At 39.7% G+C, this 25,704-nt stretch overlaps 1 protein-coding gene across 6 annotated transcripts in view; it reads left to right on the top strand.

The window, feature by feature from the left end:
* The window catches only part of MYB (MYB proto-oncogene, transcription factor), an 89,363-nt gene that overhangs the window by 51,880 nt on the left and 11,779 nt on the right, over positions 1-25,704 (top strand). Inside the window, exons 1-15 of one of the 6 annotated variants that reach the window (XM_039531466.1) lie at positions 5,088-5,251; positions 9,718-9,835; positions 11,335-11,406; positions 12,103-12,195; positions 12,649-12,869; positions 14,699-14,933; positions 15,866-15,946; positions 16,339-16,443; positions 17,734-17,991; positions 19,042-19,404; positions 20,941-21,083; positions 21,504-21,618; positions 21,708-21,833; positions 23,194-23,304; positions 23,990-24,097. In XM_039531466.1, coding sequence (XP_039387400.1) covers positions 5,229-5,251; positions 9,718-9,835; positions 11,335-11,406; positions 12,103-12,195; positions 12,649-12,869; positions 14,699-14,933; positions 15,866-15,946; positions 16,339-16,443; positions 17,734-17,991; positions 19,042-19,404; positions 20,941-21,083; positions 21,504-21,618; positions 21,708-21,833; positions 23,194-23,304; positions 23,990-24,097 — 2,172 coding nt within the window. In that variant the 5' untranslated portion in view covers positions 5,088-5,228. Of the gene's footprint in view, positions 1-5,087; positions 5,252-5,697; positions 5,768-9,679; positions 9,836-11,334; positions 11,407-12,102; positions 12,196-12,648; positions 12,870-14,698; positions 14,934-15,865; positions 15,947-16,338; positions 16,444-17,733; positions 17,992-19,041; positions 19,405-20,940; positions 21,084-21,503; positions 21,619-21,707; positions 21,834-23,193; positions 23,305-23,989; positions 24,098-25,704 lie in introns of those variants that run through there. The other 5 variants (XM_039531465.1, XM_039531467.1, XM_039531469.1 and 2 more) reach the window with 5 other exon arrangements.

Raw genomic sequence — 25,704 nt, 5'->3', positions numbered from 1 at the left:
GCAGTGTCCCTTTAAGGTTCTGTAACAAACCCTGAAAAAACAGGAACAGATAACGGTTAAGAATTAAAGCTGGTATTTGCAAAATGGCCTGAGAAAATTAAGCACCAACTCCTAGCCTTTTTTAAAAACTCAGTCTAAGGGCACAATCCTATAATCCTTCCTCCAGATAAATTCCCATTAAAATCAATGGAAGTTTTGCCTAAGGATTGCAGGACTGAATGCCAGACTTTCAAGAGCACAACAGGAAAATATCAACGGTGAACCCATAATGCCCACATTATGGATTTCATTCTGAACTGTGTGTTTTTTTACATACTTTAAGACAGTGTGTGTCGGTGGTAGTGTAGAGAGTAAAGATTTAGTATTTTTGTGTATTATCCTGTATTTACTATGTACATAATTACTTTTATTGAGTTACTTATTATAGTTTCCATAAGTAAATAAAAGATCACTGGAACATGTAGTTATGCCTTTTACAATTATTCTGTCGTCTGGTGCAATTGCTGTAAAGAGATGCGGAGACATCATAAATTAATTAAGTCTGGGCAGGAAGAGGTTAACAATAAGAAAAAATGTGTCACTGCACATCCAGAGTACATGGTTTTAAAGTTCAATATCTCAGATATAAACAGGACTTCAGCAAAGATATACAAAAAACCTCCTGAGACCCAAAATTGTTTTAAGTTGTGCAAATATGAAAAGAAAAGAAGTTCTGGCTACTTTCTTTTAGTTAATCATTATTATATTGTAAACTTTAAGGATGCAAGATATTCCCCCGGGATGTGCACAAATTCTGTTGACATCAGTGGGAGCTGCACACTTATATCTTGGGAGAAGACTGAACGTTAAATTAATTTTGTTACAGAATAAAAGCTTTCTCCCTGAATCATCATCATCACTCCCATAACTGCATTGGTTGTTGGGGCACCATCACTGATGAGCAACCAACCAATTGTCTCCACCCCGATGACTGTGTGTCAGTGGTTGAGTCTCCGTGAAGTCCATTCCTGTCCACGCTTTTATGTTGTCAATCCATCTCTTCTTCTGTCTACTTCTTCTTCTCTTCCCCTGTACTGCCCCTTGGAGGATGATCTTGGATAGGCCAGATGATTTTGTTACATGGCTGTACCACTTTAGCTTGCACTTCTTCGCGGTCATCAGGAGGTCTTTATATGACCCAGCGCGTTGGGTGATGATGTTGCAGACCTCTTCATTAGTGAGGTAGTCAAAGTAGGAGAGGCCCAGAATTTTATAGAAGTATCTCATCTCTACCACCTTTATTTTCCATTCAAGTACTGCCGTAAGGGTCCATGTCTCGCACGCATACAGAAAAATTGAGATGATCAGTGCATGCAGCAGTTTTAGTTTGGATTCCAGGGAGATGTTCTTGTTCCTCCAAATTGTCTTTAGCTTTGCTACTGTTGCTTGCGCAGTTCTCGCCAGAATTTCTGCCTTTGATCATTCATCAGTGATGATTGCCCCCAAATACTTGAACTGTTTCACTGTCTCCAGCTCTTGTCCACTTACAGTGATATGTGACCGGATCCCGTCATGTTTGTTTGTCATTAGCTTGGTTTTCTCTGCCTGATTTCCATGCCGTATTTTGCGGATGTTTCATCCAATCGTTTCACAAGGTTGGCAAGTTCATCTTCCCTACCTACCAGGCCATCAATGTCATCAGCAAACTGAAGATTTGAGATTGTTCACCCCCCAATGCTGACTGTGCATATGTGATCTTCTAGGGCATCAGTCATTATGCGCTCCAAGTAGATGTTGAACACAGACAGACAAATTGATTTTTTGTTTTAAATTCTGGGAGGAAAAATGTGTTTGTTCGGGTTCACAATAGAAATGGCGTATTCATAAATGTAAATACCTCCAAAGAAGCTTGAACATATAACCACTCACTTACTTAACTCAGCAGACAATAACAGAAATTCAATAAATTAATTTGTGGAAACTTAGATATGAATACACTGGGGATGAGTTGAGTTTGTCTTAGCTAACATTCACTCTTTATGTATCTGAAAGTAGTCAAAAAAGGGAAAACATCTTCCTTAAGGGAAGGAAGGACCATGAAACAGCACATTTAGGAGGTATTTCATATATATAATGGACAATATGCACATATTTCACTAAATGACCAATTTTTACTCACATTGAGTACTATTTAGTCATGGTGAGTAATACTTAAACAAGTAGGTCCATCAAATTCAAGGTCTCATTCTTATGTTTGTCTTGGTTAAAGGCCTACCTTAGAGCCCATTTATGAAAACTACACTCACACTGAGCAGTACGTATTCATATGTGTCCTACTGATGTAAAGAGCTTTGTGCAAGGAATGCAGGATTAGACCCTAAGAAACCAGGTGAGGTAAAATAAGTACCACCCCCATCAACAGCACTGCAGCATACATTTTCCAAATAAAAGTTCTATTCTTGTGGATTGCCAACAGTTTTGATTCTTGAGCTGATAAACTCTGACTATGCATGAGAATAAGGGTTACTTTGCTACAAATAAGAGATGTTCTCTCTGTAACATACAACAAGCATGGCTGGGTATAATACTGAATTTGAAGTTTCCCTTCACGAATACCAACTTAATTGCCATCAACATCCTATGGAACATTTTTAATAAACCACCAGCACCGCTGCTCAGTAACCAATTTTTACCAGTCCCTTAAGAACTGCATTAAGATACTACAGTATAATAAGCTTTGTCCTCTGCAGTGCTACTTCCCTGACTCCAAAAGGATTTCTTTACCAGAAGAAACTCTGAGGCCATGAGTAGTTCTTGCCCTCCCTGAATTGCCAGTACAACTTCTCTTGAAGTCAATGGGTGGTGGCTTCAAGGGATGCTAGAATGGGTCCTTGGCTTTTTAGTATGTCAGCATTCATTATTCTTATTATTAAGAATTCCTTATTCCTTTCTATCTGAGAATTTCAGGGTATGTTACAAAAAATGATATGTTAAACCTAACAACCTTGGGAATTAGGAAATTATATCCATTATGCAGATGGCCAAACAGAAGTACAGAATGGCAAAGGGTTTTGCCCAAGGTCACATAGTGAGTCAGTAGCAAAGCTGCAGTAAGAACAGCTTACTGCTAATTTACTGAAGTTCATGTTTCCGATGACACGTCGTGACTTCTGACTTCTAACATTCTAGGGAGTGCCCCTGACAGACAATTCACACACAGATAGTAAGACTTAACAAATTATATTATGAAATATATACAGAATAGGCATGTATGTAAACATATAATGTTGCAGTCACTAGTGCGTTAACTGCTCCAATTAAAAAGTCTACATAACTGCAAGGGCTACAGTATGTGGCTGTTTATTACGAATGACTGTGTTATATGCTTTACACTTTGCATTTTAATTACGACTATCTTGAAAGAAGTCTTCCACTTCTAAAAAGCCCTAAAGGACTTGGAGTGAAGTGAGCTCAGGCCCCTGGCTCAGCAAGTTTGGAAGGTTTTGGAGAGTACACAGTTAGATTCAGACAGGAACAACGCCACAGAGAACTCATAAATTGTCATTCTTTTGGGTGCGCTTTCAGTCTGAGTATCCTTCTGGTGATTTGCCTGGGTAATTTTAAAGTGCACATCTTAGAATGTGGATCTTTTGTGGTCTTGTTCTTTAAAAATAGCCTGACACTTTAGAGTCCATAAAACTGAAAGTGCTCAGGGTGCTTATGGCTCCACCGTCCCCCAGACGGAATGAAGGCAAGAAACGTTCATTCATAAACTAAGCCTTTGGTGGCAGGGTCCATAAACTGAGGAACACCACAGGTGTCTGAGCTGTAACTTGCAGAGTAGCCTGGGAACTTTGCATGTTTCACCATTTTCAAATTGTGACTCATTTATGTATCAAAAAAAAAGTTTTCTGGAGCTCATCGGACACCCACTACCTCTGCTAAAAGGGGGAAGGCAAGCTGCAGCAACAGGCACAGTCCAGGTCCCGGCAGCAGCAGGAGGAAGGAGAGTAAAAATCCCCAGCAGGACTGCATGACAAACTCCAGCAAAAATCAGCCTCCTACACCAGCAGCAACACAAACCCAAACAAACAATGATTCGTCCCTTACAAACTACTGGGCTTCACTCCCTTCGTTTTGGTTTTTCAGTGTAAACCCTGGTGAACCAGAGCAAACTAAAACTAAACAAGCAAACAAGAAACAGGTGCACTTTGAGCTGGGGACATTTCCCCCTTCCACTGAATGAACTACTCACACACACACACACACACACACAGAGCTCAGAGTAACACAGAGTCAGAGTCACACACCACACAGAATCACACGTATGACTCCCTCCCAGACACACACACACAATGATACACACACACAGCTCTATCCAGCCAATCCTACTCCACCGCCACGCAGGCACATTCAGACCCCTGGGAGATTCAGACCCACCACACCCCGCACAGGCTTGCAGAAGCAGGACCCCCGCACCCCACCCACAGCTGGACCCCCCTGTCCCTCGCACCCGCGTGCCAGGGACGCACCCCAGAGCGGGGGCTCCTCTCAGGCTGTGGCCATTCGGCTGAGGGACATGTCACAGCATGGGGGCTGGGAGCCTTGCTCTGAAATGCACCCAGCTCAAGTCCTCCCTCCTCTAGTGTGGGGGTTGTTTAATTACTACACAGTACTTTCGCATCAACCCCCCGGAGAGCTGGCGCGGGGCAGCGGGGGCAGAGAGCGGCCCCTTTTAGCTCTGCTGCCCAGGGACGACTTGTGGGGGGGGGGGCGAGGGGAGTCATGGGGACTTGATGCTGCTGAGCGGGGATTGTGCAGCAAAAGGCGCCTCTCCTGCTGCCGCCTCCCTCCCCTGTGCCCCGCTCCTGGCCGCCGCCGTCGCGCGGGCTCCCAGCCACCCAGAGGGAGAGGCGGCACGGCTGGAAGCGGCTCCTCAGCCAGCCGGGGACCCGCAGGCACAGCAGTAAACCCCAGCGGCGCTGAGAGGCGTGCTCGGAGAGCGCTTGCGCACTCGCAGGGGCGCCAGATTTGGCGGGAGGGGGAGTGTCCAAAAAGCCCTTTGTTTGATGGCATCTCTGTTTACAGAGTTTACTCTTTAATCTCAACCTGTTTCCTCCTCCTCCTCCTCCTGCTGCTGCTCCTGAAAACTTCACTGTGCGGCGGTGGAGCACTTTTAAGCAGCACAGAAAGCAAAGCACTTCAGCCAGCACAGGTCCCCCCTTCCTCCCCCAGTGGCTAGTCCCAGGATGGCCAGGAGACCCAGGCACAGGTAAACTCTTTGCAGCATGAAAGCATTTGTGTGTGTGTATGTTTAATAGCCTATGGATAGAGAGGTTTATTTGGGTTATTATTTTTTGTTAGTTTTTGCTGGAGTGGTTTGCCAGATCCTCCCCACGCCTGTCAGACTGTGCACAGGGAAGGGGAGAGCGAAACCTAAACAGAACCTGCAAGACCAAATGAATAGCATATTAGGAATCCCCCCCACTGCCTACTCTACCACCCCCACTTTCCCCCTCTGCCAAAAAAAGACTCAGGATGTTGGGAAGATTGCAAATTGCGGTGCATTTTGCAAGTTGCTCAGACAGAAATTTCCTAGGACCATGCATGGCGCGCGTGGCTACAAATTAGAAGGGGGGAAAAGCGGGGTGGGGGAACAGGATTCCCACTTGGACTTGTTGCCTTCAGCGATCTGTGCCGAGCTGTTCTGCGGTCTGTTTGGGCTGGAGGAGCTAAGCAGATGGCAGATGTAAGCCCAAAAAATGTCGGACTTGTTTAGTGGCTGCAGGTAGTTCATTCCCGTTTCATTCATTCTTTGTGGAGGTGGGATGTCAGGTGGGTGGCAGACAGGCGGCGTGAAAAGGAGGCGCTGGGGAGGGAGCAAACCTTTTTTTTTGTTTTGTTTTGTTTGCAGTTGCAGAGACTTTCTTTTAATGACTCCAGCTCTACCCCGCTCATCTCTCGGTTTATAATTATGCCCTGCAAGGCTTTTTTTTTTTTTTGTAATGCACACGCCGCTCCGCACATGTCGGAGCCCGAGCAAGCTTTTCAGCAGCGCGATGAGAGCAACTCTTAGACTTTGGCAGGAGGGGGGTGGGGTGGGGAGAGAAGAAGGAGAGAGGGGCGTTTGGCAGCAGCTGTCATGTGGGCTATTCCCGTTGCTGTTTTCCTCCTCTTGGGGAATGGGCTGTTGCACGGGACAAGGGCAGGGGGACAGCAGACCCCGAGCTGTGTTGTGGTGGCGGGGGGAGGGGGGGAGTACTGGGGGTGACTGATCCCTGCTGCTCCCTTCCCTCTGGCGGGTGGCGTGCTGCGAACTGGAAGGGAGAGGTCTGAGCGCCTTGTGGTTGCTGCTGTTACAGACACACACAGTGCAGGAGAATTGTTGTCTAATTATCTCTGGACTGGCGGTCGGACACGTGGAGAGTCTCTTTCTCCTTTCTGTCCAGCACCCCGCACACACACACACACACGGCTTGCGACAGAAAAGCAAATCCCCCTCCCCCGCAGTTTTTCCCTCTTGTGACCGATCGCTGGCTTTAAAAAAAGGTTTAAATTGCCCAGAGTATGAAATCCAGAAGGAGGCTCGGGTTGGGGGTTCGGTGCAAACTAGGCTGTTACTTGAGTATGAGAGAGCGAGTGTGTTACTAGGACGGACGGGCTATGAATTACTCATCCTGTCCTTCCAGAGAGAGAGACACACACAGTCACCGAGCATGAGACACAGTCACCGTGCATGTGTCTCCGCCTCGCTTGCGCCTCCCTCTTGAGGCTAAAAGGGAGGTGGTAGAGGTGGGGGGTGAGAGCCTAGTGGGTAGTCTGTATTTTATTTTGACTTTGCAGAGTGGCGGAATGAGCGTGTCAGGAGTGGTGGAGGAAGCCAGGCCTGCAAAACGAAAGGGTCAGTTGCTCTTTACAGGAACTGAATGAGCGGGAGAGCCGGGAGGAAAGTGGAGCTGCTTAGCAGGTTTCAGAATGGTCCTTCCTAGCCCGAGTGGTGGTGGTGGTTCGTGCTCGCGGAACGCCTCTGGTTGCGAAGGGGATGCGCTGGTGCGAGAAGGGAAACTCTAGATTACTGCTCCGTGAAGTGCTCTGAAAGGAGATGTCGGCAAGGTGGATTAGTCAAAACAACGAAAGTGGATTCCCCTCGGTTGTTTGTGCCCAGTTTCTTCAATCACAGTAGCAAGTCATTTCCTCTCCACCCCCACCCCCTTTTTTATCATTGCACAATTTGGTTTCCTTGACAAAAATGTAGAGTATTTAAACAGCACTGAAAACTAGCTTGTGGGGCATCATTAACCCTTTCACTTAGTCCACTCCACTGGTAATTAGCAAGCGCATTTGTTGTTGGGGCCAGATTGTGATCAGGCAGATATTTTAAAAAAATGTTTCAGGTATATGTTAGAAACCAGATTTGTTAAATATGGTGCAGATCATCCTATAACCCCCCCCCCCCCAGGCCGAATTTTCCTGCCAGAGGAGACACAGAGTGGGAGTTACTCATTCTGTATGTCACAATAAGGTCCTTCCTAGGTAAGGAAAGAATTTAGATTATAAACATTACAATAAAATAATGTTAACCTTTTCATCAGTAATCTTCTACTCCAGTTTCACATGTGCCATGTCCATTGATGTACCTGGAACATTTGGCAGCACTGGAGATGTCACCCTGCTGGCTGTACTTGGTACTTTCAATATCAGTGACACCAATTTTCAAAATGATACATGGGTATTTAGCTACAAAACTTCTTTTAACATTAAAAGCAGTCACACAATTGTCTCCATGTGTCATTTAGAAAAGAAAATCTAACTTTAAAAAAAATAAAAGCAAAGACATAGGACGCTGCAACCTTTATTCACATAAGTAGGCCTATTGTAGTCAGTGAGACTACTACTGTGAATAACTACTCTTTTGAGTTGAAGGATTGGGTTGAGTTGAAGTCACTAGCTATTCCTAAATATTCCACATGTCTTTGTGAGTGAACTATCTAGTCCAGTGGTTCTCAAACTTTTGCACTGGTGACCCATTTCACACTGCAAGCCTCTGAATGTGAGCCCCCCTTCTAAATTAAAAACACTTTTAAAAACATTTAACTCTATTATAAATGCTGGAGGTGAAGTGGGGAAGGGGATGAAGGCAGACAGCTCAGGCTACTCCCCATGTAATAACCTCGCAAGCCCCTGAGAGGGCACGACCCCCAGTTTGAGAACCCCGATCTAGTCACATGTGCCACCTTACCTAGGCACAGTGGTAGTAAATTAAGAAAGGAATTAGCAGACTTGTTTTGTCAGTTTGTTAGCCATTTGGGACTTGTTCTCAAATAGGCCACATGCATCACTGCAGATGCTGAAAAACCTCTTAAATAGTGATTTTCTTTGATATACAACATGTGCCAGAAGACAGGGCTGAAGACTTAATGTTATTTTAACCTAATATACTTTCTTTTAAGCTTTTTTATTGCTTGAATTTTGGTGGTACTTGCATCATGGCTAGCAACCTGTACATTGAACTTCAGCTTAAAGCCCCCCGTGCCCCCCCCCCAAAAAATCTCTGAAAAACAAGTTTAACAGGAGGAATAGTGTCTGATACATCCTTAATTGAAGTGTTGTTAGTGTGGGTTTATTAATATGGCTGCTTATCAAAAAAAGGTTTTAAAATTTTATCTAAAGATTTTTCCATATATCATGATCATTAGTTAAATACTACATTGTTTTTTCTACAGTACTGTAGATGTCATCTCTTTGTTGAAGTTTCAAAAGTGATGTTTATATCTTAAAGTTGGAAATAATACTTGACCCAACAGAAAGACAAACTCCTGTTGCAAAACACTTCAATTTTAGCTAGCGGGATAGGGTGAGTGCTGTTTGTGAAAACAGTAATAGATTCCTTTTTACCCATAGATAGCCTCTGGGGAAATCCCTTAGTCATGAATTAGGTGAGGACTAGAGTATTTCAAAAACAGTATGAAGTATTTAGAAATGGGATAGAGGTAGTAAAGTTAGCAAAATACTCAGTATAAGGAGACTTGATCATTCATGTGGTTACTATGGAGATCTTATATTGTACTTGTCTTCAGCTTTGTCTATACTCGACCATAAACTGTGACATATTTGATAAGAGTTTATTTACAAAATAGTGTGATCACTTGATGGCCTTTATTTTAATTAGTTTTGAAAAACCTGTGCCCTTCAATATTTTTGGTCTTCTAATCCCAAAATGATGACTAAGTATATTATTGAATAATTTTACAATTTTTATATTTGTACATAAAATACCATTTGGGAATTATGTAACCAGCTACTTCATCAAATATATGAAAACATTAAGCAATCTTCAAAATATGTAGCACGAGTTAAAGATTTTGCATATGCACTTGTGTAGAGGACATAGCCTCTTGTTCTGTTTTATTGTCCTAAACATTGTATTTTAATTTGAAACTTTCATTGGTTGAAAGGCTGCCAAGTGTGTAAGTTGCCACTGATCTAAGAGTCTGAGCAGGTCTAAACATGTACAGTAATAAGAAGGTTGCCAGCCCTTTGCTTGTATCTGTGGATACCAAAAACAGCAGAACCAGTTCAGAATAGTAGAACAGAATGCAGAACAAAATCTTGTTGTGCAAGTTTTCAAACTTTTATCTGTATAACCTTTGTAAAGATTGTTGTTTTTCATATATTTTGTAATTCAGTAACGTAAGTCTTAATGTTCCACTCTAAGTCGCCTCCTGTTTCTTTTTGTAGTATATATAGTAGTGATGATGACGATGAAGATGTTGAGATGTATGATCATGACTACGATGGTCTGCTTCCTAAGGCTGGAAAACGTCATTTAGGAAAAACCAGGTGGACCCGTGAAGAGGTAAATAAAGGCTCACTTACTACATTTGGGTTAAAAAGAGAGAGAAAATGGGTCAGAGTCTTCTGTCAGATGCAGATTTCATTAGATATCAAGTTCAGCGTGAATCTCATTCCTATGTATGAGGGCAGAATTTGGCTATATACATAATTAGATGTAACTTTGAGAGTTGTTGTTTTTTAAAAAACAAACTGTTTAAATACTGATCCTTGACTCCAGCAAGACTGTTATACAGGACAGGTGTTCAAACTACTGTATTAAGCTGTCAGGATACAACACTTTTAAAGTTACCTGTAGCAATGTTTGATTGTTACTGCTGGCTCTTTTGTTTGAAAATGGTTGCTATGTGAGAAATGACGTCTATTCGGTATCTTAACAGCAGCAAACAACTGTGGTACAAACTTCTGCACTCTTATTACAAATAACTGGATCATCTGAAGTTTGTGTTTTAATAATGTAGTTGTGATTCCATGGGGCAGTAACTAAAATCTGGAAGAAACGTCTATTCTGTACCACAAACTGACATTAAAGATGTTTTCCCCTTTTCAAAGACTGAATATAAGAGAGTATGCTTTGGTAGCTTTTAGTGCTCTTGTGTCTATTTTCTGTGCAAATTATAGTAATAAAAAGTTCATTTACAGGGGTGGATAATCCATGGTCATTTACAATGGTTTAATTTTTGTGTGAAATGTGTTAATTCAGTTATTTGAATGATATTTGGGCTTGTTCAACACCAGTGATTCATACTGATATGTAAACATTAGCAAACCACTTCATGTACGGTTTTTTAAAAGCTTGAATTGCTATTACAGTACCTTTGTCCTTCTTGATGTTTTGAATTGGCTGATTTTGGTCTTTAGGGCCTATATTACTGGACTTTCCTTTTAGGATATTGGTCCAAATTCTCTGATGATGAAAATATTCAAAACTCCTTTGAAGTAAATGGAGTTTCACCCATTTAGGAGTTTTGCCCATTTACACAAGCAGTAAATAAGATGGATTACTTGTGTTATGCATTCAGTATAGAATCTTATGCAGTATTGTGATTAACATTGCCCTTAAAATCTTTAAAGCTTTTTGAAAACAGCCTAAGGCGGTATGGCACCTGTATCCTATTGAATTTCAGTGGACATTGGACACCTAACTCCTTTAGACTTCCTTGAAAATACCACCCCAAAAATAATAATTTACATTGCCTTAGCTGGTAAAATACAGATCAGCATAATTTGCATAGTCCAGAAGCCCAGAAAATATATTTAAGTTCCTGCCCATAACCAAAGAAAAAATATCTGCTGAATGAGGAGGTGTATTTGGCAAGAAAAAAAGCATAATCAGGCCAGACACTTCCCTTTTATGTCAGTACTGGATCCCTGAAAGAAGTGGATCCATAAAAATTCAGCAACGTGGAGTATTTTCTTTTTTTACGTTAGCTTGACGGATATATTTTAGTTGCAGCACTAAGTGATTGGAGCATTGATGATGTTGTCTTTATGAAAAACTAGGATGAAAAACTAAAGAAACTTGTGGAACAGAATGGTACAGAAGACTGGAAAGTTATTGCCAATTTCCTTCCTGTAAGTGGGCATTGTTTCTGTTTTCGTTTGTAGAGATGACAGCTCTTTATCACCCATTTTCAAGTAAGGGACGGGGGAGACTTTATTTCTTAACTACGTTTTCATGTGATATGAAGCCCTGCACAAATGGGAACTTAAGATATTCAACAAGGCATCTTACTGTATTATAGCTGCATTTCTTAACTTTTATGCTCAATTTTATTTCTCTCACTACTCATCTCAGATGGCAGAGGGAAAATGTAAAAAGACTTTTTGGGGGATTTGTTATAGAACAGATGGTTGATCTGTGAGTGCAACAAAAATGTCTTAGCTTTGATCAATAGTAAATGCTGCTTATAAAATATGAGATCCCTTTTGTGATCTCTTACTGTTGTTCAAATTCTACAGATAACATAACACGTATTCTTTAAAACTATCTTTAATAGATGTTAAAGGATTAGTTTGTTTAGTTACCATGATACAGTGACAATTATGGAAAAGATGCTTTTCTAGTTTAATGTGCAGAGTACTTACCAGCCATTGATTGCTGAGGACCCTCATTTCAGTCTTGTCTCAGTCATTCCCATATAGCTTCATTGTATTAATTGTATGAGATACATAGAGGGTCTGTTTGGGGAGCAAGTGCACCTAGAAAGAAATATTGCAATTCTTTCATATTTGAGAAGTGATTAATTTATATGTTTTATATGCAATTAGAATCGGACAGATGTGCAGTGCCAGCATCGATGGCAGAAAGTACTAAATCCTGAACTTATCAAAGGTCCATGGACTAAAGAAGAAGATCAGCGGGTAATCAACTTTTTCCTTCAGCCTCATATTTTAAATAATACTTAATGATAGGCCCAATACCGCAGGCATAACTGAGATAAAACTCATTTAGACTTCAATGACTTCAGTGGGAGTACTGCCTGAGGAAGGATTTGAAGACTGGTCCCAATAATATCAATACTTAGCATTTATATAATGCTTCCTGGTACAGTTTCAAAGTACTTGATTTGTGTAGAGCAATTAATACTTTAACACTGCAAATCTAAATGTACGCTAGAAATGCCTTTGATATTACCAAAGCCTTTTCCTTTTGGGTAAATATATAAATAGAAAATACGAAGCAGTGCCTACACCTCTGCTCTACTACAGCGATTTTGAGAAACTTCATTGAAAATATTGCAGCATCACAGAATGATTGCACTAATTCATTATGTAACACTAAAACATGGGCGGTTCTTGTCTGTTTCTTTGAAGGTGATAGAACTTGTGCAAAAATATGGCCCAAAGCGCTGGTCTGTTATTGCCAAGCACTTGAAGGGGAGGATTGGAAAACAATGCAGGGAGAGGTGGCACAACCATTTGAATCCAGAAGTAAAGAAAACCTCCTGGACTGAAGAAGAAGATAGAATTATTTACCAGGCACACAAGAGGCTGGGAAACAGATGGGCAGAAATTGCAAAGTTGCTGCCTGGACGGTAATGACATATAGTAGCCCTTAAATAGGGAAAAGAAGGTTTTGAGTCTGAGCAGTCTGTACACTGTAAGAATTTCATGTTATAAACCAAAATGCTTTGAGCCAAATCCTAGTGCCATTGATCTAAATAGGACCAGGTATATGGAGAAATATTTTTTAAAGTATTTGCCACTGGATGAAGAAATAGTAGCCATAGCAAATCATCAGGGCTTTCCTAAGTGTGGGTCTAGTCTTGTTTGTGTTGGAGTATTTGTCAAAACTTCTGTTGACTTAATGGTGCAAGATCAGACTCTACAAGTAAAACTAAGTTTACATTCAGCTAAAGGGACACAGTCAACTGAAATCCAGTCAGTATTTTTAACAATGAATTAAAAGTTGTTTCACAATCTATACCTGCCCCGGGGTCCCAGATAGTTTTGATGGCTTTACATTAATATTTTCCTCATATTTTAAAGTGTTTTATGTGAATGATCCAAATACAAACTAAGGGAAACTGACTAACTAAAACTGCAATCCTGAAAACCCTTATGTAGAATGAGTAACTTTATTCATATGAGTTGTTCTATTGGCTTCAATGGGACTACCCATCTGTAAGTGTGCAGGGTTGGGGTCTTACTGACTTTGCAGGGGTAACAGTGAAAGTGCCCAAACACAAAGTACTGTCAAATATACAAAATAAACAAGCAATATTTTTTCCCCTCTAGACTCCAGTAGTTGGTAAAACATCTCCAAGACGCATGTGTGATGGCCTTTTTTGGCTGGAGAGAAGAACCACAGATAGGCTTGTCATTTGGAGAGCATTACAATCTCATTGCAGCCTTCCTTGTACCACAGACACTCACAGTTAATAACACTGGGTGACGGTGAAGTAAAGGCTTTCAGATAAAGGAGTTATATTTGAGTTACACCAAGACCTGATTTTAATAATACAGTTCTCATAGCTTTTGTCTAATCACACAATTGAATACTTGAAACAGTTTGTTTTCTGAAATTAAAAAAACTTTCCCTAATAACCGCTCAGTTGCCCAGTTATGAAATTCGCTTGTAGGTTAACTGTTTCACTGCTGGTTCCTGCACTTTCTCTGTACAGTAATAGAATGCAGCAAAATTCCATTGGAATGTTAATGCTTCAAAAAAATAATGGTGCACGAAGCAACCTGGAAGTTGGGTTTTGCGCCACATGCCAGTTGCTTCACCTAGTGGAGATGAGGTAGACCTCAAGTGATTAATTTCTTACAGTGAGATATAATTGAAGAGAAACATCAGAACTGGATCCATAAATCCTATTCATAGTAGAGATCCATGCATCTTATCCCATACATTCTTATGGTGAAAATTCCCACTGGTAGTTGATTTCAAAGTGCAATGACCTGAGAGAGCTGATCTGTATTTGGAATTGTTAAAAATCTGTGCTTAAGAAGTATGGGTTAGTAGGAGGAGGGTAGAACACCTTTCTGTGTTACAGGCAGCATTGAATTATAACAGATTTATTGAGGACTCTTAGAAATGCTCTATGCTAACTACAGTTTCCAGTCAACTAACTTTAATTTGAATTATAGAGACAAGGTGGGTAAGGTAATATCTTTTATTGGATCAACGTATTTGGGGAGAGAGACAAGCTTCCAAGCCACACAGAGTTCTTCTTCAGGTCCAGAATTCTGTGTGGCTCGAAAGCTTGTCTCTCTCACCAAAGACGCTGATCCAATAAAAGATATTACCTCACCCACCTTGTCTCTCTAATATCTTGGGACTGACATGGCTACAACTACACTGAATTTGAATTGAAAGTTCTATTTGAAAAAGTCTTTATATGCATGTATTCCTCTGTAGAACTGATAATGCTATCAAGAACCACTGGAATTCTACAATGCGTCGAAAGGTTGAACAGGAAGGTTATCTTCAGGAGTCTTCCAAAGCCAACCAGTCATCATTAGCTGGAAGTTTTCAGAAAAGCAGTCACTTAATGGGATTTGCTCACACTCCACCTTCTGCACAGCTTCCAGCAGCCACCCAACCCCCAGTTAACAATGACTACTCCTATTACCACATCTCTGAGCCACAAAATGTAAGCTGCTGAAAACTTTTTGTTGAATATGTAGATCTGTGATTAAGCTCTCTGCTTTGAAATGGATGAAGAATTATGCTTTTGTTATCGCTTTAGCGGATGGACTGGAAGAATGAGGGCAAATAAGGAATGCCGATCTTAGACACTCAGGCCCTGATTCCACAAGTCATTTAAGCATGTGCTTAACCTTCAGAACATGCTTATGTTCCATTGACTTCAATGGGACTACACATGCATAAAGTTAAGCAAGTTCTTTTCAGAACTGGAATATCATATACTACAGTAATGGGCATGCATAACCCTTAAATAGGTAAATCTGCTTTCATACCTTTGTGCTACAGCATTCTAACATCTTAGTTTTTAAAACAAACTAACCAACTATAATGCATATGAAATAGCATTTCTTTTGGTGGTGAGTATTGCACTTGTTGAAATTCAACTATACTTGGGCCTGATTCTGCAGTCCATTTTTATGTGACTCTCTCAATATTTGTTCTGTTTGAGTAGTTAATTATTACTGTTTTTTAATCCAAATCCTTTCATGCTAATAACTAATAAGAAAATTATTGCTACCTTTAAACACAATTGTGTATGGATTGCAGTGGGGTTTTAGATTGTAATAAAATGTATCTGCTTCCCATTTGCACTTCAGTTTAGAAACATTTAACAAGCATAACTTTCTTTGAATTATTCATCCATTCTCAGAACTGGTGGGTGCTTCTTATTTGAATGTCTTTCCTCCTCTGATGCTTAGTGTCGTATTTACTCATTAAAAGCTGCTCAGTTTTCTTGCAAGTTAGAAGAGAGAGGTTTTATGGATATTAAATGTTCAGTGTAAGATGCAGGAGTAGTGCTTGAGTTTAACCCAAACACACACTGCAGCTTGCATAATGGAATTAATAACTTTGAGTGTCTTTTGTGTTTTGGCGTAGGTCCCTGGTCAAATCCCATATCCAGTAGCACTGCATGTAAATATTGTCAATGTCCCTCAGCCAGCCGCTGCAGCTATTCAGGTAGATAGTTTAAAGATCATTTCACGAGTCAATTTGTTAAGCATTTGATATGGAAGTTAAAATGCAAATTTTTACCTTGGAAAAAAACATTTTTAACATTCTGAGTGATGGAGAGAGAAAATGGGGAAGGGGAGGGAGTTCTGACATAGCTAATAATCAGTTCTTTCGAGGTAAATTTGAAACACATTAGCTGACATTTAGTGTAATGTCTTTCACTTTTTCTATGTCTGTATTGAAATTCAGGAGGGATTTTTACAGTGGAAAACACAATTGACATTTGTTTTACCTCTGAGGCTAATTTGGCTGTGATACCACAGGACGGCAAGCCATAAGCATTTTAGTTGCAACATCCAGACCTTTATCTTTTCTTTTCCCTTAACTCTTAATTGCAGAGACACTATAATGATGAAGACCCTGAGAAAGAAAAACGAATAAAGGAATTAGAGTTGCTACTAATGTCGACTGAGAATGAACTGAAAGGGCAGCAGGCATTACCAGTAAGACTGTCACTGTGTGCTTGGATGGAGGGATAGCAGCTTTACCCCAGTGCTTGTCTTTTTACCTTTTTACTCCCCCTCTGGCTGTGATACTAATCAAGGCTCTATATTTCCATTTTAAAAGAATGAAACATAGCACATATTTAATATGCATTTGCTTTATAAATTTATGTATGTTACAGTACTAAACAATTTGCAGGTATTTTTACTTTTGCAAAGTCAGCGGGAGCAAGGTTGGGCTCTGCATTTTACCACAAGGGTGATAACATTAAAGTTAACAGAGTAAATCCCACCTGATCTGATATTACTGGGGATGTGTGTTTTTGAAAGTGTGCAATGGTTCATGTAATGAAAATGTAGTGCCTGTTCATTAGATTTTTCCTCTCTATTGCATTCCTTACTTCAGCTGTGTATTACATACTTCGTAAACTTCAGACTTGGTGCATGTTTGATAATTTGTTTTACTTTTCTGTGAATAATGTTAGAATCTTTAGCTGCATGTATGCAACCCATGCTGGCTATTACTGAATTCTCACATTTTGTCATGCATAGGTGGTAAAATAGATAAGTAGCTTATTCTATGTAATAATATAGTTAAAGCAAATAAACCAAAATCATCCTAGAACATAAGTGATAGCCAGCAGATACTTTTATGAGTAATTTTTTCTGGTTAATAATAAAACGATTGTGTGCATGATGTGTTAGTTTGGCCACTTTTAACTTTAGTTAATGTTTTGCAATTTCTTCTGTTGCATGATCACACTGGAAAGAAACTTCTGTTAATTTGCTCTTCTGCTTTCCTAACCACGTTGATTTGACAGCCTCTTCATTGCATTGGTGTAAGCTGTAGTGTTAGACAGGGATAGAAGAAGATGAGATATGCAAACAAAAGCAACTCTAACTCTTAAATCCTTTAGCCTCTTATCGAGCTGAGTGTTAAGCAGGGAATTCTTGCCAATTCTTGCTTCACACAGCCAAAGATTTGTAGATTCTTTATGGGACTTTTGGAGTAACATAGTAGTATGAATTTATTGGATATACAGTATATATGCCCATGATACCTAATACTGGATCTAAATAATGAGGTACTTTCAAGATAAATAAAATGTACCATTGCAAGGTCTTGCATTGATGAAAGGAAACATCTTGACAATTGTTTCATAGGCGTAAGTTTTTAAGATGATGCAACTACTTTTATCTTTCCTCCAGCAGCATCTGACACCTTGTGCAATTTCATTGCTAAGTTCCTTCTGCCTTTTTTCCCTCCTTTTTTTTTTCTTCTTCCCTTAGACACAGAACCACACATCAAGCTACCCAGGCTGGCACAGCACCACAATTGCTGACAATACCAGAACTAATGGCGACAGTGCACCTGTTTCCTGTTTGGCGGAGCATCACCATTGTACTCCATCTCCACCAGTGGATCATGGTTGCTTACCTGAAGAAAGCGCATCCCCTGCAAGGTGCATGATCGTTCATCAGAGCAACATCCTGGATAATGTTAAGAATCTCTTAGAATTTGCAGAAACACTTCAGTTAATAGATTCCGTAAGTAGAACTATCAGTTCAGGTGAATTTGCGTGCGTTCTGGGTGTAAGGGGAGTGGAGCTGGGAGCTCCCTATATTTATTTCTATTTTCTGAACAACATAAATGCAAGATTTGAAACTTATTTTTAAAGTAACACATGGTTGTTTGTATCAAGTCCCAAAGAGTGATTTAATCTTATATAATATGTGGATTTCTTTTATTTTTTTCCTCCTTGTGTGTGTGGGAGGAGTAATTTTTGGCAAACTACAAAATTCAGTAGTTTAAATGGACTCTTAATAATACACTCTCTCTTAAAATGAAATCAAATTAGAGATAACAAAACCAGCTTAATGGTATAAGTGATACTCAATTATGACAAAAGTGTCAGGAGTCTGTAGGCGTATGTATGATTTGTGCACGCTTCTATATGCTTTTCTGGAATTCTTCCTTGCTGCGGGACATAGCATCAATAGCTGCCTCTTTTCAAAGCTTAACTAGCTTGCATGGCATATTTAAAGAACTGGAAACCTTAATTTAATACTGAGTGGCTTACTGCATTTAACATTGGCCTTTGTTCACTGTGATTTCTGGGTATGTCAGTTGAAATAGAGCTATTACATTGAAATGAGTTGTTAGGTGTCATCTTAATTTATAACAAGTAGGGTGCACATTTCAAACTTTGCTACACTCATTCAGCATGTAGTTGCAAGCATGCTGGTTAGAGAGAGGATGAGCTTAATTTGGAGACTGATTAACATACTTTTCCATAATATGAAGGTATTATCTCTACATCGATGTAGCTAATAGCGGTAGGACATCACTTGACTCATTGCTACTTTCAGGAATTTGGTTTCCAGCACCAATGGAATAATATTCAGTTAATATACTCAGTGTATATATTAAAAACATGAGTAAGTGTTCATAATATTACTCAAAAAACTAGGGTCAAAGTGAATTAAATTGGGAAGGGCTTTTCTGTTGTTGTTGTTACTGGCATATCGTAATGCTGTATTTTCATGAGGTGGCACTATACACTGTCTTATAGTTCCGTGCCTCCCACGTTGTTTCAGGATCCTTCATCATGGGGTGATCTCAGCAGTTTTGAATTCTTTGAAGAAACAGACACTTCGCCTAGCAAAACTCCCTCAGGCAAAGTCTTACAGCTTCAGCAAAGAGAGGCCAATGCGTGTAGACCTGAAGGACACCCTAGCACAAACTTGAGCAAAATAATGTTGAGTCAGGGTTCTCTTGACTCACCAAAGTCCTTATCTGCCTCAAAATGCAACACAGCTCCGTTGGTCATTCTTCGCAAAAAGAGAGGGCATTCCAGCCACTTAGCCAGAGGCCACAGTAGCTCCTTCATATTTGCTGACGTCAGCAGTTCAACTCCTAAGCGCTCCCCTGTCAAAAGCCTACCCTTCTCTCCCTCGCAGGTAGATCAAGTCTTCCGCACAGATGTTACTAATTCTCAAAAGTCACCAGAGTGTTAACAGTTTAGAAACTAATCCTTTGGAACAAATGACTAATTACTGTTGCACTTGTTGATTTCACTCCATGTTTGAATCTTCTTACTGCTGTTAGTCTTCACCACTGAGTTTAGATTATCAGCAAGCTAACTGTTGATTCTCTTTTTTTATTGTCTCTTTAATTCTTGGTGGTTTTGAAGGGGAAGATGGTTGTTTGCTTTCTTTTGCTTTTAATTCCTCCAACTACCAGAGTTTAACATTTCTATTCATTGTAACACTTTCCCATCTCTGTCCATTTTCACAGTGTGATTCACTGACCCAGAAAAACCCAAACTCTGTTTATTTAAATAACATGCAGATTGTGAGACAAACTGACAACAGCCAGAAAATTCAAATGATTCTTGGGGTGGGGTGGGACAGGGATGAGGAGAAAATTTGTGTATGAAGGTCATCTTGGTCTCCATTTAGAATTTCCTGTCATTTGTTGCTTTGTGTCACAGCTGTACCACTATGTCAGCATGGTTTTTTTCTTTGTGGATTTCTTGGTTTTCTTTTATGATGGTTCTTAAAAAGAGAAAAATAATTTATTGGAGTTTATAAAATGCATTTTATTTATCTAAAGATCTGCTACATTTGCATTTAGGTATATTTAAATGTATATTATTGACCGATCTAAGTGCATATTTTGAGATGTACTATATTTTTGTATGTGCATCTTTTTAATTTGTCACAAGTAGGCATACTGGGTAATATACATTTTGGCAAAACTCTAACTAACAGAGAAATGATGCCATAGAATCATAAACATTAGAGATGGAAATGTGGTTAAGGCGACATGCTCCCAGTGCAGAATTTTTACCTAAATAATACAACTGTCTCCTTTTCAATCAGTCCAATACTTGCATTTCAGAACATTCAGTGCATTTGTAGCTTGCTGTAATTTTCATTTTGTGCTGTGCAAATCGAGTACTCTATTTTCAGAGAGATAACGAGTTCAGTGTCCTATAATAAACACTTTATTTACTAATTTAAAAACGTGCCTAATATCTTTACATAAAGCTAACTGGAATTAAACCACCATACTTATGAGCCAGCTCCTGAAGTCCTTACCTATTTTTACTGAGGCCTTACTTAGGCAAATGGTGATTGAAGTCATTTGCAGTTTATTTGATTAAAAACTGAATAGAGTTCTTAAGATTTAGCTCTGTGAGTATGGTAAATGCTTCTTATTGGAACAGAAAGTAATTTTTGTTCATACTTCCAGCACTAGAAATGCTAATTTTTGCTTCATGATTCTCTCAACCAACTGCTCATGAGTTAACACCCTTATCCCCTAATCAGACACTAATAACCACACATACAAATATATGTGGGTCAATAAAAATAATCTTTTGATTATCTAGAAAGATGATTTTTTTTTTCATTTTTGCTCAGCAAAACTAACTTTTAAAGGCAAAATCATCATCTAGGTGTTCATACTATTTTTTCTTTCCATAATTGCAGTTCTTAAACACCTCAGCCAACCATGAAAATCTGGACCTGGACAATCCTACTTTAACTTCCACTCCACTCTGTGGTCATAAAGTGTCTGTTACAACACCACTTCACAGAGACCAAACTTTTAAGCCTCAGAAGGAAAACAATATGTAAGACCTTTTTATTTTAACGTTGTATTTTCACACTCACTGGGGTTTATTTTTCCAGTTTAGGACTCAGCCAGCACAAAATGCTGGATTGTTTGTTACAGTCCTGTTCGTTGATGTGTTTTATTTGGATTTTCTTTAGTTTAGAAAAATACTTGTATTTTTCATTATAGAGTTTCTGAATGGGTAACAATCATGTATATACAGTCAATTTATTAGATTATTGTTTTACATTAAATTAAAACATGTGCTTCCTCCGTAAAAGTAAAATAGCATAGTGTCATGGCATTATCACAGGATAATATTTAATAAAATCCATCAGTCTTTAACTATAGGTCACTTTTCCATTGAATTATAGAGTCAGAACAAAGATGCTCAAACACATTCTCTGTAACAAATTTTTTCTCTCGCTCATTTTAAAAGTTTCAAAACTCCAGCCATCAAGAGGTCAATATTGGAGAGTTCTCCAAGAACACCTACTCCATTCAAAAATGCACTTGCAGCTCAAGAAATCAAATATGGCCCCTTGAAGATGCTGGTAAGAAAGAAATGGTGATAGAAGTCACTTTGATATTAGTGTGAAGGGGTTGCCTGAGACATAAACTATACATTTTTTTTGCCTTTCAGCCTCAAACTCCAACTCATCTTGTAGAAGACCTGCACGATGTTATCAAACAAGAATCTGATGAATCTGGAATTGTGTCTGGGCTACATGAAAGTGGAATCCCTTTGGTGAAGAAAATCAAACAAGAGGTAAGGCATAAAACTTTTACATGGGGCAACCTAAATCAGTTTCACAGCAAACGGTTCTATCAAAGTTATTTTCAATCAATAATATGTGTCTTTTTTTCCAGGTGAATTTCAAGATCTTAGTGCCTGAGCTAAATAATAAAATATATGAGCTAAATAATTACTACTAATAATATTAGTAAGACTACATTTTAGTCCTGGGTATTTTTTGTAAAAGTAATGGACAAGTCATGGGCAGTAAACAAAAATTCACGGCCTGTGACCTGTCCATGACTTACTATATAACCCGAACTAAAACTTGGGCTGGGGCGGCCGCACGGTCCGGGGGCGCTGTGGGGGCTGGGGAAGGGGTGGCCTGGGACCCCTGCTGGTTCACGGGGAGGGGTCCAGGGTTGGTGCGGCTTACAGGCTCCTTACCCAGCTCCATGTCCTTGCAGCTCCTAGGGGGAGGGTCAGCAGGGGGGCTCCCACCACAAGCGCCAACTCCACAGGCTCAGCTTCCATTGGCCAGGAATTGCAGCCAATTGGAGCTGCGGGGGTGGTCGGGCAGAGCCTCCCTGGCCCTTCCGTCTAGCTGTGGAGACATGCTGGTGGGAGCCAGGACCCCTTCAAGGTAAGTGCCTCCCTCCCCGCCCGCGCACCAACCTCCTGGCCCAGCCCTGAGGCCCCTCCCAGACTCAAACTGCTGCTGCTGGCCCAGGGGCTGCTTGACTCAGGCAACCCCTGAGCCAGCACTGGCCACTGCAGAAGTCACGGAAATCACAGTCACGGAATCCGTGACTTCTGTGACCTCAATGACATACAGGCAGTCTTAGCTATGAGTACCCAAGTCATCTTCCATTGACTTCATTGGAAGTCTTTCTGTTGATTCCAGTGGGAGTTGGTTCAGGCTATTATAATGTGCATTATTTGCATCTTATAAAGGTAAATTTATCCAGAAATTTGGACTAATTTTTCTAATATTGGTGAAATATATAAAATAACCTAATGGAGACCAAACTACACAGAGTGACTTAGAAGTCCGGTGGTTTGCAAACATCTCATGACATTAATTTATCATTTATATGAAGTCCCAAAATACATGTTCTGTCACTACTTTTAAAAAAGAATTGCAATTTGTATAAATAACTGAAAGTGGAACTAGTGAATATCTGAATGCACGTATTCAAAGATCTGTTATTTTTTAATTGAATATTTAAGAAGTTTGGGATGTAAAGAACAAAATTGCTACAAAGGGCTAAACTGTGCCTTTGGATACCTGGACCCTGCAGACCAGTCCAGTTGCTGAGTAACTTAAAGGATAAATATTCTCATGATAAGCTAGACATTGCCTTTTAACACATTGTACCTTTTCTGCTTCCAGGTGGAGTCTCCAACAGGTAAAGCTGGAAACTTCTTTTGCTCAAATCACTGGGAAGGGGAAAACCTGAACACTCAGCTCTTCACACATGCATCTACTATGGAAGATGTGCCCGTACGTACAAGTGTCCAATCTATAGAACTCTTTCTTCATTTTTAATCCAATATTCTTAACGGCAAGAGACAGAACAATTTATTTTTGAACTTCCTAACAGGAAAAGTATTGGTTTATGATGTATGTAGTGCCATCTGGGTGTTTGTGTATTCTACACATATGTGAAAGACAAGGGGCAATTCTGGTCTTAATTAGACCTTTGTGACTCCCACTGAAGGCAGTGGGAGTTGCAGGCATTCAGATATAGGTGTGGCATTCCCGACTGTCTTTGTAAAAGGCATCCACTTAGAAGAGAGCTACCTCTACCTCTATATAAAAGTGACTAAATCACAGAGTTAGAACTGGTAAAAGAAAAGAATTTCCACTTGGATCCCATTCTTGCAAAGCACGTGCTTAGCTTTAAACTTCTGAGTAGTTCTATTCAGTTCATTAGGATTGTTCACGTGCTTAAAATAATGCTTAAGTGCTTTACTGGATCAGGCCTTACTCTACACTTTATAATGCTGGTCTGTAATCAGACTTCAGGGATGAGAGGGCCCAAGCTCCCTATGCAACAAGGCATACTATTATCCAACATGCAGTTGGGGTGGGTCTGTTTTTAAAACACTTAAATGTTGTTCGTGGTCTTTCTAAATTGAGTGTTATGAAAATTCCTCTAAATATTCCCTTTTCTTTTTTTGTTTAGAATCTTCTTACTAGTTCCGTTTTAAAGATGCCAGTGTCAGAACAGGATGAAAGCATTCACAAAACATTTGCCGTACCTAGAAACAGGCCATTGGCTGGTCCGTTGCAGGTAATTGATGTTCAGATATAAATCTCTCTTTATATGTATACTAGACATCTCTTACAGAATGATTTAACAAGTTTTCAGGTGCAGAGAGGTGATATGTTAAGATTAATTGACCAAGGTTTAGCAAACTGAAGGCCTCACTTTATCTGTGCCTCACTTTATCTGGTTGTCCGTTCAGTGGTACTGCATACAATATAATGTAGCAGATTGGCACAGTCAAGCTATTCCTTTCTTAGCTGAAAATAAGATGATACCAGAGACACATGTTTAACTCTACCACTTGAAAACCTCTTAACTCCACTAGTCTTTTGTCCAGCTTTTTGTATCGGTCTCTCTTGACTGTATCAAATGTTTGTATGTTTTACTGTAATTCGAATAAGGCTAGATACAGTAAGTGTTTACATATGTATGTTTTGCCAAATTTTAACAAATAAATTTTTAGCCTTTTAACATTCAAAAGAAACAACATAGGGCCTGATCCAATTAGGTCATGGGAAGTCTTCCCACTGATCTCTGTGTTCTTTGAATCAGGCCCTAGAAAACAACAGTAAACAGTGAGGAAATTGAATAAAACAAGAATAAAGCACTTTACAGATAACTGACTAATTAATCTTCCTTCACAGTGTTCATTTTTAAGGTAGATGGCTAAATAACATTGTTCCCCTTTTATAGATGGGGAAAACCGAGGCAGAGATATTTAAGTGATTTGCCCAGTGCCAGAGCGTGCGTCATTGTTAGAGTGGGGATTAGAACCCCATAGTTCCTAGTTCTCAGGCATGTGTTCTACAGTATACCACTAATACTCCTCCCCTCCCTCTCTAGCCAGTAATAGCATGATTCAGCATTTATGAATCACCTTTACTTTAATTAATACAGATTAAGAATAGTTTTACAGATAAACAATCTACTTTTGAATTTGCATTAATAGGAATGTTGGTTATTTATTACAGTTCAACAAAGCAGCAAAATCTGCCTTTGATTAATCAGCTCAAACCATGGTGTATAAAGCAGTACATTAATAGATCATAAGTCTGTCCATGTTTCTACATTTCAAATGTTAATAATATGTTAATGTCAGTAGTAGAACTGTGTGAGAATCAGAATTTCTACTTAGCAGGAAATTCCACAGTTTCTAAATTTGTTTTCTTTCCAAATTGGAATGAAAACAAAGAATTTAGAAATTTCCTGCAGAACCAAATTTTTGAAAATTTTTTTGCTTTGATCCAATCAAAAGTTTGTTTTGAAGCTGAGTTTTAAATATATATACACATTTAATAATATAAAATAAATTTCTAAGTGAAATTTTGTTTCAAAAAGTGTTCCATTCCAGCAATTAAATGGAACATTTTCACTGTATCAGAATGCTTCTTTTCCATATTCTTTTCTAAACCCAATTTCTTCAAAATCAACACATGCCAGTGCAAAGTTTCAATATGAACCAGAGGTTCCCACATGTTTTTTGCTGCACCCCTGTTCTTCATGGGAGTCACATATAGGCCTCTTCCACAACTCCCGCCCATCTGGGGAAGAAAGTGACTCACTGAGGGCAGAGGGCAGCTCATGTACAGAGTGGTGGCAGGACCCCAACAGGCACCTCGTGCCGGTGGCAG

The sequence above is a fragment of the Mauremys reevesii genome, linkage group 3 (genome assembly GCF_016161935.1).
Source record: "Mauremys reevesii isolate NIE-2019 linkage group 3, ASM1616193v1, whole genome shotgun sequence".
NCBI lineage: Eukaryota > Metazoa > Chordata > Testudines > Geoemydidae > Mauremys > Mauremys reevesii.
Note: the sequence above shows the minus strand (reverse complement) of the source record. Positions and strands in the feature narration are given on the sequence as shown.